At 39.4% G+C, this 13,751-nt stretch overlaps 1 protein-coding gene across 2 annotated transcripts in view; it reads left to right on the top strand.

Moving 5' to 3' along the window:
• The first annotated feature begins 289 nt into the window (after positions 1-289).
• Positions 290-13,751, top strand: part of ELAVL4 (ELAV like RNA binding protein 4) — a 156,484-nt gene continuing 143,022 nt past the window's right edge. Inside the window, exon 1 of one of the 2 annotated variants that reach the window (XM_023187132.2) lies at positions 290-458. In XM_023187132.2, the coding sequence (XP_023042900.1) occupies positions 441-458 (18 nt within the window). In that variant the 5' untranslated portion in view covers positions 290-440. The remainder of the gene's footprint in view (positions 459-13,751) is intronic. The other variant, XM_023187107.2, reaches the window with a different exon arrangement.

The raw sequence follows: 13,751 nt of genomic DNA, 5'->3' as shown, positions 1-13,751 counted from the left end.
GTAAGATTTATTCTAAGGGTTCTGAATTGGTCACATTTATAAACCCCCTGGGCCCAGCACAGCAATTAACATTGGTCCAAACGGTGTCAGTGAACTTTAGCTTCAAAGAAGCTACCTCATTTAAAATTTAAGCAGACCACAGGTAGCAGCATTCGAGGAAAGAGAGGAGACTTTCTCCTTCAACATTTTGAGCACACTGGAATGCCAACCCCCGAGGTAGGCGCCAGGGCCACCACATGAACCTGACTCGCAGGAGTCATCCTCCGTCTCTACGCGAAGCGCCCCCTCGAGGTGGCCAGTGGGTGGCGGCGGCGACGGTGGCGGAGCCGCAGAGCGAGCTAGAGAGCTAGCGCAGTGAGCATCTGCGGACGTCTTCCCGCCAGCTGTGCTCCACCCAGCCCAGCCTCCGCCGCCTCGGGCCGGATCGCCCGGCGGGGAAGATGCACCTCAAGAACCAGGTAGAAGCGCCTCGGCGCAGGCCCCGCACCCGCGACTCCGCCCGCCCTCTGTTACGGACGCCCGCCGGGCCACGTGGTCGCGACTGGCTTCTCCCAGCGGCCAGCCTGGCCACCCTGAGTCCCAGGGAGGGGGAGAGGGCCCTTGCAAGAGAATCCTGTCCCCTCGCTGCCCAGACCCGAGGGCTCCTGGCAATACTATCCGCCGCCCGTCTGGCGGCTCTGGCCCCTCAGGTTCGGGTCACACCCCTGCCGGCCTCCTGAGACTTCCTGGCCCCAGGGGAGACAACTGAAACTTGGGTTGACACGCGTCCCCTCCCCGGCGAGAGTCGACCCCACAGCAGCCCCTCGCCACTCCTCTCTGCGCCTTTACAGAGTTGTCCTCGAGGTGGTTTTGTTGAACGTACTGGTGGCGCCAAAATGTCCAGGCAGCTTCGGGCGATCAGGGCCCCGAGGCGCTGGGCGCGCGGGCTTGGATCCTCAGGGGTTCCCTCTGTGTGACTTTCGCTAATTGTCACACAGGGAGGGCAGCACCCTCCTCTGTCTTTCCTCTATTACACCCCGCGGTGGACGTGGGACTTGGGTTTTTTAGACGAGATTGGGAAGGCGCCTGTGTTACACTAAGCAGTGCTCATGTTTAGCTGAGGAAGAAGGAGGCTCACGTATTCGTAGGGTGTACCTATGTGTGTTGTAATTGTTGTCTCTCTTTCGGCTGGGGCTGTCATACATGTAGGATTTAGTAAACACAGGTCTTGAAGTCTTGAACTTGCGGGAGACTCATTTGTTTCTAACAGGAGAGAACCTCCCCTCCCCCAACGTATGTTAAGGGACTTAAGGAGACCACAGGGAAACCGAAGGGAGGGACTTCTAGAAAACAACTCCAGGTTTGGGGAAAATGAGTCATATTGATTCCCAAGCTGTTAGCCAATACCACTCAAGGGTGATAATTCTCATAAAATCTTCCCACTGGGGACTTAAATACCTGGCTCCACAACAGTTTGTTGAGAGCTCTGTGGTTCCTTTAAGCCTATCCATGCCCCTTACCTAAATGCTTTAACTTAGTAGAGCTCCTTGAAGAAGCTGCCTCACATTATCCTCCTGCATTTGTGCGCCTAGCTTTTAATATTTTATAATACTTGCAAATTGACACTGAACAAGCTTTAACCTCCGTCATTTCAGAATAAGTTTGATGTTTTAAGTGAGATGTGAATGGAACTCCATTCATGGGGGAAGTAGTCTGTGTGAAGTGTTTTGTAAATGTGAGTGGGTTGAGTTTGAAACACTGAATAAAATTAATGTAACAAGGAATCAAAAGGTTCAATCCAGATGTTTGCCTCCTTGTTTCCTCAATAAAGTGACAGTAAAATGCTGTATGACACCACTTGCTTCCTTAATAAAGTGACAGTACGATGGCTGCGCGGCACCTCTCCTTTCAGTTCTTAGGTAGGGTAGACTGTGGCACTGTGGCTTATGGGGTCGACCATGAGCAAGTGGATGGTTGGATTCCTTCCATTCATTTTATAAAGCACTAACAAAATCCTTGGGGCCGATGGGGTTGTGACCCACCCACCTATACAGAGGATTTTCCGCCTCTCCTAACTACTCTAGAAATATATGAGGGATTTACATGCAGGTTTTCAGTTGAAGAACTTGTAAGTAATCCTCTTTAGTTATCATTAGTATTAGCCTCTGAAACCTTTGCTTGCTGGTTAAGATAAGGTACTTGGGTGTGGATTGTAATAGAGGTGGAGTTGTGAGTTAGAGCTGGTGGCCTTGCTAATTCCTCTACTTACTGTGTGTTTTGGGTCGACAGAAAACTCCTTAGCATTTGTGTAAGTGCAATATAGTTTAGCACAAGAGATTTTACATTAGATATTCTTGGTTCCAGTCTGACCTCAATACTCAGTAGTTATGTGATTTTGCATAATTAAATTTTTGGCCCTTCCCCCTACTTTTTTTGCCATAGACACAGGGGTTAATACCAACCTGGTAAAGTTGATATGAGAATTAATAGAATATTATATATGTACAGTGCCTGCCATGTGGGTACTCAGTAAGTACTGCTATTATCAACCAAACATAAACAGTAGCTATTACCACCGCTGCTACTACATCTGCTTAAAAATGGCTCCCTGTAGTTGGGGAGGGAGATTTGGCTACAGAGGGACAGGAGGGAGCTCACTAGGGTGACTGAAATATGCTTTATCTTGATTGGGGTATTAGTTACAAAGGTGTATCCATTTGTCAAAACTCATCAAACTGAGCCTTTAAGATCTGTGCATTTGATTTTATGTGCATTATACATCAATGAAGTTCATGTTGAAAATTAACCTTCAAATGTGTTAAGTACATGCCTTTGGGAGGCCTAATTCTGCATAATAGTATACCTTCTTCATAAGTTTATCCTGAGCTGCAGGAAAGTCAGAGAAAGTACTTTAATATTTCAGGTTGATGTCAGGAGTGATGGTCCATGGAAAAAAATGATTGTCTTGTGCCAAGATTATATTTAATTTGGTACTAGTCTTCATTAGTAGCTTAAAAAAAATTGAAATGTTTTATTTGATCCAGTACTGCTCATTTGCATAATATGATAATGGATATGATAATATCCATCCAGTATTCACAGTTCCTGAAAAATCATAGTGATTTTGCATCCCTTTTCCTGCTTTCAGTAAATTCTATGCATTGTTTTAGTTAAGTGAAATATGTAAAGTGTGTTTAGCACAGTACCAGGCACATGGTAAATACCAATACATGCTAGTTGTTAGTTTTTAAATTGATGTATTCAAATTCATCTTTTTTATAGGGCAGAATCAACACTATATAGATTATAATATCAATCTATCATAAATATGCTGTGAAAAGTTTTTGAGGTAGAAACAAACCAAAAATTATTAATAAAATGTTGTAAAACTAAAATCTCACTTATCTAAACTTAGTGGTCATGAACTTTTTACAACATTATGTCTTGAGAATGCAGGGAAAAACTATGATGGAAGCAAAAACTTTTCTCAAAAGCAAACATATATCCACAAACAGTATGCTAACTCATTGACTCAGAGGCAAGCTCCTCACACATTCCCTCAAGGCTTTTTATTTTTACTTCAGACATAGTTCTAACATGTTTAGTTCCTTAGTTTCTCAGCCTATAGAAGTTTAGAAGCCTTGCTAAATACAAGTTTCAAGAAATATTGGCTGAATGTGAGGGGTGAACAAATTGTAAAGATAAGACATGAGAAATCAGTCTTAATCTTGGGTCAAAGTAAAACTTGAATTAGGGTACTAAATAGTATTGCTGATTTGTTGGAAATTTTAATTTTTATTCTTTAAAAGAGTTAAATTGTATATGCTCTCTAAAAAGTGGGGCAGTGTATAAGGATGTATTTTAGAAACATTTCCATCTGAAAGGATTAGATTACAAACTTTGGTTTGTTAAGGGCAAGCTTCAGTTATCTGGATATCTTACTTAATGTGGAATGACTTATTCACTCACGGTACTGCATAAATGAGGCATCTATCAACTTGTGATTTTTTTTTATTGGGAACTGGATTTTTATAATTGATTTCATCTTTTGATAGAACAACATGATGAGATAAATCATACATAGAGTATTAGTTTACTAGGGCTGCCATGACAAATATCACAGACTGGGAGGCTTAAACAACAAAAATTTACTTCCTCACAGTTCTGGAGGCTAGAAGTTCAAGATGAAGGTGTTAGCAAGGCTGTTATTCTGAGATCTGTCTCCTTGGCTTGTAAGATGGCTGTCTTGTCTGTCTCTTCATATGTTCTTTGCTCTGTTTGCGGCCTAATCTCTTCTTTAAGAATACCAGTCCTATTGGATTAGGGCCCACTCACATGATCTCTTTTTACCTTAATTACTTTTTAAAATGCCCTATGTGAAAATACAGTCACTTCCAGAGATACTGGGGGTTAGCACTTCAACATACGAATTTGAAGGGACTTAATTTAGTCAGGAACACATGGTATTTAGTAAAAAGCTGTATTGATTCTTTCAAAATAATTCAGCATGTAGAATATGAAACAGGTGAGATTTTAATTCTTGTTTTGGAACAGTTCAATTTGGATTTACATGTGAGAAACCCCAAAATACTCATCATGTACCAACACACACACACACACACATACACACACACACACACCACACTTTTTGTGTGTAAAGTTGATTATAACTGAAATTGAGTTAGGGTCATTGTCCAAGCTGAGTTTAATCTGTGATAAGGTCCACTAGCAATGTCTTTCACTCACCAAAAAAGACAGCTGTGCAGTAGCTTCCTAATCTTTCTGGTTTTATAGTATCTTAGGTGATAGAAGCAGAAGGTTTGACTTTCTCAAAATAAACCGTTTAACACTTTGATACTTTCATATCTCCTTGTCATTTGAACTCTTTGACCTTCTAGGTATCTCTGAAACAAAATAATTATACTAATCCCTTGATGCATGTTTTCCACATATTCAAACCATGAATTTATGGACCAAAATTTGCCACACAAGTACCTTTGTTCACTCAAGTCAGAGTCTGGCAGTAGTTTACTCAGAGGAACCTAAACTGCGTACTACACGGTTTATTCTCCTCACTAGTTTGAAGTTCATCTCTCCTCACTAGTTTGAAGTTCATCTCTGTTCCACACGTTCATGCATCAGACTATGATACTGTATCTAAAGAAAAGAAAAAAAAACCTCTAAACTTGTGTTGTGCAAAAATGACTCCCAAAAGCATTATGTATGTTACTGTTACTACCAGTTTGTGCTAATTTGCACAGCCTCTGAACAACTGGCAAAGTGGCTAGTGTTGACAATGTAACTGCTACAGAGTTCCCAGTTGCTGTAGGAATTTTTAAATTTGATTAGTATGATAACAGAGTTTACAGTTATTCACAGTATGTTAATTGCAAATGCTTATTATCTATAGTACCAGCTTGATACTTGATCTTATGTTTCTTTTAATAGAAATATTGCAGCTTTTACATTTCATTATAATGGAGGTTAATCATCACTATGAATTTTCACCTATGAGCAATAATTTTGCAACAAGTTATAGTTGGGGTGAGTCTATTAGATTTAAAATGTAACATCAAAATAGCTTTCTTTTTGTACTTTTAATACTTCCATTGACAAAAAATTCTCATGTCTCTGAGCCTCCCAAAACCATTTCAGATGACTGATGGATGATTGATTTGTTTTGTTTTTTATGTTTTGTGTTTTGAGACGGTCTTACTCTGTCACCCAAACTGGAGTGTAGTGGCATGGTCACAGCTCACTGTATCCCTGACCTTCTGGGCTCCAGCAATCCTTCCACCTCAGCCTCGTGAGTAGCTGGAACTACAGGTTCACACCACCGAGCCTAGCTAATTTTTGCATATTTTTGTAGAGACGGGGTCTCTCTATGTTGCCCAGGCTATTCTCAAACTCCTGGCCTCAAGTGATCCTCCCACCTCAGCCTCCCAAAGTACTGGGATTATAGGTGTGATTGATTGATAGATTCAGTGAATATTTATTGAGTGTCCAGTATGGACCTGGCCCAGTTATAGGCGTTTAGGAGGTATCAGTGAACAAAACTCAGCTATCCCTGTCAGCAAAGGAACAAGAGAAAGTAGACATTAAAAATAACCATAATCAAGAAGTACATCATAGAGCATATTAGACAGTTTTAAATGCTGTGTGGAAAAAAAAAAATAGGGTAAGATAAAGAGGGATAAGGATTCCAGTGGAGGATTGCAATCTTGAATACAGTAGTCCTCAGTGGGAAGTGATATTTGAACAAAACTTAATGAAGGTAAGGAAGTTTTAGTTGTGTGGCTATCTGAGGATTGTATAAGCAGAGGGAACAGCTAGGTCAAAGGCCATATAGCGGGAGTGTACCTAGAGGTGTTCAAGTTACAGCAAGGAGGTCAGTGCTTGAGAGGAGTGAGCAAGGAGGAAAACTATTGTAAACTGAGTTATATGTTTTGTATGCTGAGTAAGTGTTGACATAAATATTGTCTACCAATAAGTAGATGCTTCGCATAGTGGTTCTCTCCAAATGCTTGTTGAATGTTTCTTTGGCAAATGAATTTGTGCTTATAAGAACTGGTTCTGAAATGCAATAGAAAATGGACTTCTGCTAATTCTACTACTGGCAGAAGTTAGATTAGGAGATGGAAAAGGGAGGAAAGCAGGAAAACAATCTGATAGATGCTAATGTGTAGGTGTCTGAGTCCTGCCCAACCATTGTCACACCCATCTTGCCAGGGGAATTAATTTTTCACTTATCTAGTACTGAAAATTTGGTACTGAAAATTTCCTTTTCTGTTTGATTTTTGTCCTCGTGATTGGAAATTTTAACCAGAAAGAATAAATTCCAGTGTAAAGAATATACTAGATTTCAAAGTAAGAGATCTGTCAACCTTAGAAGACTCACACCATAGATTGGTATTATTCTTTTTGGTTTATTTCTTATAGGATAGACCTTATAATGATTATAGTTGTGTATTTTATTTATAGTTTACAAAGTATTATTACATATATTAATATTAATTTGATCCTCACAGCAAATCTATGTGAGAGGTGGGCAGCCATTAGTAAGTTTTGGGCTGAGTATCTTCCATTTGCCCTTGAGATCTTACTCCCTACCCCTTTCCCAATCTTTTCTGTGGCCTTGGGGCTGACCTTCATAGCTTCATCAACAAGCTCCCTTGCACTCTTGCTTCTGGAAGGATTCAGCCAATACGGGGTGCTTACAAGATATCTCAGACAGATGAAAAGTGAGTTTGGAATATTTGCTTCTCCAGCTCTCTCCCTTCCAGGTTACTGGCTAGCGGTGGCTAGCAGTGGCTGCTTGGAGGCCACAGGACCTATCCAATCTACAGCTACAGCTTTCTCTCTCTCTATGGGTTCTCTCAAGATCTAGGGCTGGGTCTCCACTGTTTCTATCTTTAATGACTTATCTTCATTAAATCCTGCTAAATTTCCCTTTCTGAATATGACTTCTGTTTCCTGTTGAGACCCTGACCAAGACACTACTCTAAAAACGACAGCCTTGGAGAAGTTGGATGACTTGCCCAATAATAGATATCCAGTAAATGACAAGAGTAGGGACTTAAATCCTGGTTTTGTGACTTCAAAACATGATAAATTTTAAATATACCACAAAGGAACTTATCCCAACTGGTGGATAGCGTTGAAAAAAATCTTTCTACTTTGACCTTCGAAAGTCTATATAGGCCAGGCACGGTGACTCACGCCTGTAATCCCAGCACTTTGGGACAATCAACAAGTTATTTCTTGAGCAAATGACTTAGTATGAGCCTCCTTCAACCAAAACCTTTACAAGAAAAGTTTTGAAGTTGTGCTGACTTGAATTAAAATTTCAGAGAGGTAGAGTGGAGATGGGAGTAAGGAGAAAATAAAAAGCAAAAGTTCTGAGTAGTCATCAGCTGCAGAGTGCCTAAATAGGAAGTCTACGCCAGGAAGTCGTGTTTTTGCTGCTGAAGGTGTGAGTAGGACTCTGTACAACTTTGCTCTCTTATGCAACTTGTGATTGATCTGGGTTAGTTTGCTCTGCTGTTATTACTAAAGGGATTTCCTTTTCTTTCCCTGAAGATGGGCTGCCCATCTTTTTCCCTACATTTCTGATAGTAAAGGTCTTTTTATTCTCGCAGCATGAGTTTCTGGACAAAGGGTCATCTGGGAAGCAAAAGTTTTGAGGATCTTACTCAGGTCACTGGAACTAGTGTTCTAGAAGTGCCTGGTGCATGATGGTAATAATTGAAGTCACACCGCAAGTTTGTATTACTAATAAGAGTTTTGTACTACGAACTTTCGCTGTCTGTTCTTGTTGAGGGGGAAATGACACTGAGTGTAATATTATATGATCATGCACCACATAAGAACGTTTAGGTCAACAACAAAGTTCATATATGATGGTGGTCCCGTAAGATTATAATGGAACTGAAAAAATCCCATTGCTTAGTGACTTCATAGCCATTGTAACATCATAGCATAATACGTTACCCATATGTTTGTGGTAATAGTGGTGCACACAAATCTACTGTGCTGCCAGTCATATAAAAATATAGCACACACAATTAGGTACAGTTTATAACACTTGATAATGTTAAGACATTACTAGGTAACTGGTTTATGCATTTACTATACTATATTTTTTATCATTATTTAAGAATGTACACCCGCCAGGTGAGGTGGCTCATGCCTGTAATCCCAGCACTTTGGGAGGCCGAGTCAGGCAGATCACAACGTCAGGAGATCGAGACCATCCTGGCTAACACAGTGAAACCCCGTCTCTACTAAAAATACAAAAATTAGCCGGGCATGGTGGCGGGCACCTGTAGTCCCAGCTACTCAGGAGGCTGAGGCAGGAGAATGGCGTGAACCCAGGAGGCAGAGCTTGCAGTGAGCCAAGATTGCACCACTGCACTCCAGCCTGGGCAACAGAGCAAGACTCTGTCTCAAAAGAAAGAAAAGAAAGAATGTACACCTACTTATTTTAAAAAATAGTTTATTGTAAAACAGCCTCAGGCAGGTCCTTCAGGAGTTATTTCAAAATAAGGCATTGTTATCACAGGAGGTGACAGGTCCATGTTTGTTATTGCCCTTGAAGACTTTCTTTTGGGACAAGATGTGGAGGTGCAAGATAGTGATATTGGCGATTCTGACCCTGTATGGGCCTAGGCTACTGTGTGCATTTTTAGTTTTTAACAACAAAGGTTTTAAAACTAAAAAAAAAAAAAAAAATAGATAAAAGCTTATAGAAAAGGATATAAAGAAAATGTGTACAGCTGTACATGTGTTTGTGTTTTCAGCTAAGTGTTATTATAAGTCTAAAAGTTTAAAAATTTATAAAGTAAAAAAGTTACAGAAACTACAGTTTATTATTAAAAGAAAAACCATTTTTATAAATTCAGTGTAGCCTAATTGTACAGTGTTTATAAAGTCTACTGTAGTATACAGTAATGTCCTAGGCCTTCGTATTCACTCAGCACTCATTCATTAACTCACTCAGAGTACCTTCCAGTCCTGCAAGCTCCATTTATGGCAACTGCCTATAAAGACACACTGTTTTTAGTCTTTTATTCTGTATTTTACTGTACCTTTTCTATGTTTAGATGCACAAATATAAGCATTGTGTTACAGAGGCCTGCAGTATTAACTACAGTCACTTGCTGTCCAAGTTTGTAGTGTGTGAACAGTAGGATATCCCATATAACCTAGGTCTGCAGTAGTCTATACAGCGTAGGCTTTGTGTAAGTACATTATGTGATGTTTGCATGATGACAAAATTGTCTGACGTATTTCTCAGAATGTATCCCCATTGTTAAGCAACATGTGACTATACTATAATATGATGTCAAGTTGCCATGTTGTTTGGGACATATGACACAAGAACAGAGCTCAAGAAACTTTTGTATACATGGGACAATTTTGTGAGTTCCAATAATATTTCTCTCACCTTCAAGGGTGTGATTTATTCTTTTTGGGTATACATTATGCAAGCAAGGCTAGAGTATTCTTACAATAAAATAATTTTAAAAGACAGCACCAAAACATTTTTCCAAATTAAAGTAAGCTTGAGTTACTTTTTTCTGATTTTTGAAATGGAAGAATCAGAGTCTATGGGGGGAAGTGATCAGAGTAAACTAAAATTTAGTGCTCTATCCTCTAATCACAAAGTGGTGTCATATAGGGGTCACAATGGACCATGGTCTGCTTTTATAGATAAATGCTGTTCTGTGAGAGACGTTCTCTAATTCATGAGCTAGAGAACAGACTTAACAAATTTACAAAACCAAATGGGTATAACCTGTACTGTAAACACTGTCATTATAACCATGGAACACTAGATTGATGTGAGATGGATTGACATTCAGCAGGGGTAAGGACAGGATAGGATATATAGGAAGAAAAACCAAACCACAAAAAATTAAATGGGAAATTTTGAAAGGGGCAGCATTCTTACCTTATGTTTCTATAGCACCCTTTCACTTTTCTTTTACACTTATCCACATAGAAAGGTTGTTATAAAGGGAGCATGAAAATTGAAGATTAAAAAATATGAATGGCTTCACTTGACTAGTCTAAAGAAAAAAAAAAGTAAAAATGGACCTCTGTGTTAATGGTAAGAATTCTAAGATAATTCCTTTTTTTTTTTTTTTTTTTCCTGACAGTGTTTCACTCTGTCACCCAGGCTAGAGTACAATGGCACTGTATTCTACTTACTGCAGCCTCTGTCCCCCAGACTCAGGTAATCCTTCCACCTCAGCTCCCTTAGTAGCTAGGACTATAGACATGCACCACCATGTTTGTATTTTTTGTAGAGATGGGGTTTCCCCATGTTGCCCAGGCTGGTCTCAAATTCCTGGGCTCAAGCGATCCATCCCCCTCAGCTTCCTAAAGTGCTGGGATTATAGGCACGAGCTACTGCACCTGGCCCAGGATAATTCTTTTATTATAAGTGTTCTTGTTCTTATATTCACTATTCTGGTTAATGGCACCACTATTTACCCAGTGGCCCTAGGCAGAAAAATATTGAATCTAGAAATTATCCTAGATTCATTTTTCTTCCTTACTGCCTGCATTAAATTTTTCAGTCTCTGGGTCCAGGTAGTCAAACTGATACCTTTAATTAGCCAACATTTATTGAGTGCCTAATAGAATGTTATAAATTAAAATTGCTACCCTTGTAGAGCTTGCATTTTCTTAAATATCAGTTATATTTCTCTGATTCTAAGATAAGATTTCTGAGATGGAAATGCATTTTACAATAAAGTTTAAAAAAATACTACACTAAAACTTAGCAAGTTGTGATGCACTTGTCATTGCCTATACATGCATGGACTTAGTGAAGCTCACAGAAAGTATCTGTTAAACTGTCACTTCAGTTCATTTATTTGCATTTAGAAGCCTCATGTAAAATGAAATTTGAACTGAAATTTGGATCCCTGATTGTTATTTGATTGTTATTTAAGATGTTAAGAAATAGCCAGCAAACACATGAAAAGATGTTCAGCGTCATAAAAACCATAATGAGATACCACTTTATGCCTACTAGATTAAAAAAAAAAAAGTATTGGTGAGGATATGGAGAAAATGGAACCCCCCTGTTTTGCTTTCACTCCTTGGCATATATACCCAAAAGACTAGAAAACAAGTATTCAAGTACAAGTACGCACATGTTCATAGAGGCATTATTCATAAATGGTCAAAAGGTAGAAACAACCCAGATGTCCATAAGTGGATGAATGCATAAACAAATTGTTTTATATAATGCAGTGGAATATTATTCAGCCATGAAAAGTACAGAAATTCTGATACATGCTACAACATGGATGAACCTCCAAAACACAAGTGAAAGAAACCAGACACAAAAGGTCACGTATTATATTATTTCATTTATGAGATATCCAGAATAGATAAATCTATAGTGTCAGAAGGCAAATTGGTGGTTGCCAGAGATTAGGGAGTGGTGGTGAATGGGGAAAAACTGCTTAATGAATAGGGGGAATAATGGAAATGTTTTGGAACTGGATAGAGGTCATGGTTGCACAAAAATGTGAACCTACTAAATGCCACTGAATTGTTCACTTTAAAATGGTTAATTTTTTTATACAAATTTTATCTCAATAAGGTATTTTTTAAATACTACACTGTGCTACAAAATTGAAATGAAAAGTTATTGTATGCTCTAAAGTTTGCCTGTCATATACTGTTCATTACAAGTAAATGAATGGAATAAATTGTCAAATCTCTTTATATAAAACCTAGAATTTCAGAGTTCAGAGAGATTGTTATGACCTTTTCATGTGCCATCAAGGAATGTCATTTAGGCACCTGCCATCTATTTGTCAAAAGCTCGACTTTCAAAAGAAGCTGTATGACTTTTCATGATACATAATTAGGTATAATAGGAGTGTCCACATTCCTTTTCCCCTCAACAGCTCAAACTACATCAATATGCCACAATCAGGAATCATAAGTGATGTCATGCTTTGCAGCTAAGTCATAGAGAACTGGTGACAGAGTTGCAACTTGGCTCAGGATCACGATCCAGAGCAGTGACTAAGGACTTTGTGAAGCAGAATCTCCTGCTCTTACTAGGAGGAGGGCCTGGGTCAGCCTCTAGGTGAGAAGGTGCTACACTGGGTCCTCTGTTCTAACTACTGCACTGTCACCAGTATGATCCTACTTGTAGGATACTCTCCCACTGTCACCTGCCAAGTCTCAAATAAGTCTCAGAACTCAGTGGCACAGTGAGCCTATGTTTCCACACTTTACAGGCCCAGAACCTGATTTCCCCACACCCCTCCATCTCTTCTTCATCCATTGTGGCTGGACAAAGTTGTCTGCCTACTTCCTCTCACCAGGTACCGAGTGCCTTGTAGCGCTCAAGCGTGATTTACACCCCTCATTCAAGGTAATTTTTCTCCTATTTCTCTTGTTGGAGAGGAAAAAGAAATAGACATATGTTTAATATCCAGCACAGAGTATCTCTATACATTCAAAAAATCAAAACTTTGAATACCAAATGCAGAACATACCTTAATATTCCTTGATACCTCTTAAGATTGTAATATCAATCCTAAAGTATCAGAGAGATCAAGTTCACCAGCATGGTTTATGAAAAGTAAGATCCTTATGATGCTCTGTGCTTAACTGTCAATGACCAAAAGTGATGGAGAAGATATTTACATAATAGCTTTGGTTTGTTCATAAAATTATATACCAATTTAGTTTTCAAAGTTTGACTCTTTGCTGGGCTTGAATAGTGGCTATTTTCTTTGGTATTGTTTTTAACCTGAATCCCTTGAGACAAGGTATTTACTCTCCAGTTAGGCTATAGAGAGCATGGGCCTCCTTTCCTCTTTTTTATTTTATTTTATTTTATTTTATTTTTATTATACTTTAAGTTCTAGGGTACATGTGCATAACGTGCAGGTTTGTTACATATGTATACTTGTGCCATGTTGGTGTGCTGCACCCATCAACTCTTCAGCACCCATCAATTCATCATTTATATCATGTATAACTCCCAATGCAATCCCTCCCCCCTCCCCCCTCCCCATGATAGGCCCCGGTATGTGATGTTCCCCTTCCCGAGTCCAAGTGATCTCATTGTTCAGTTACCACCTATGAGTGAGAACATGCGGTGTTTGGTTTTCTGTTCTTGTGATAGTTTGCTAAGAAAGATGGTTTCCAGCTACAGTTGCTGGGATTGTAAACTAGTTCAACCATTATGGAAAACAGTATGGCAATTCCTCAAGGATCTAGAACTAGATGTA

This window comes from Piliocolobus tephrosceles, chromosome 1 (genome assembly GCF_002776525.5).
Source record: "Piliocolobus tephrosceles isolate RC106 chromosome 1, ASM277652v3, whole genome shotgun sequence".
NCBI lineage: Eukaryota > Metazoa > Chordata > Mammalia > Primates > Cercopithecidae > Piliocolobus > Piliocolobus tephrosceles.
This window is presented reverse-complemented; position numbering and strand designations above follow the sequence as displayed.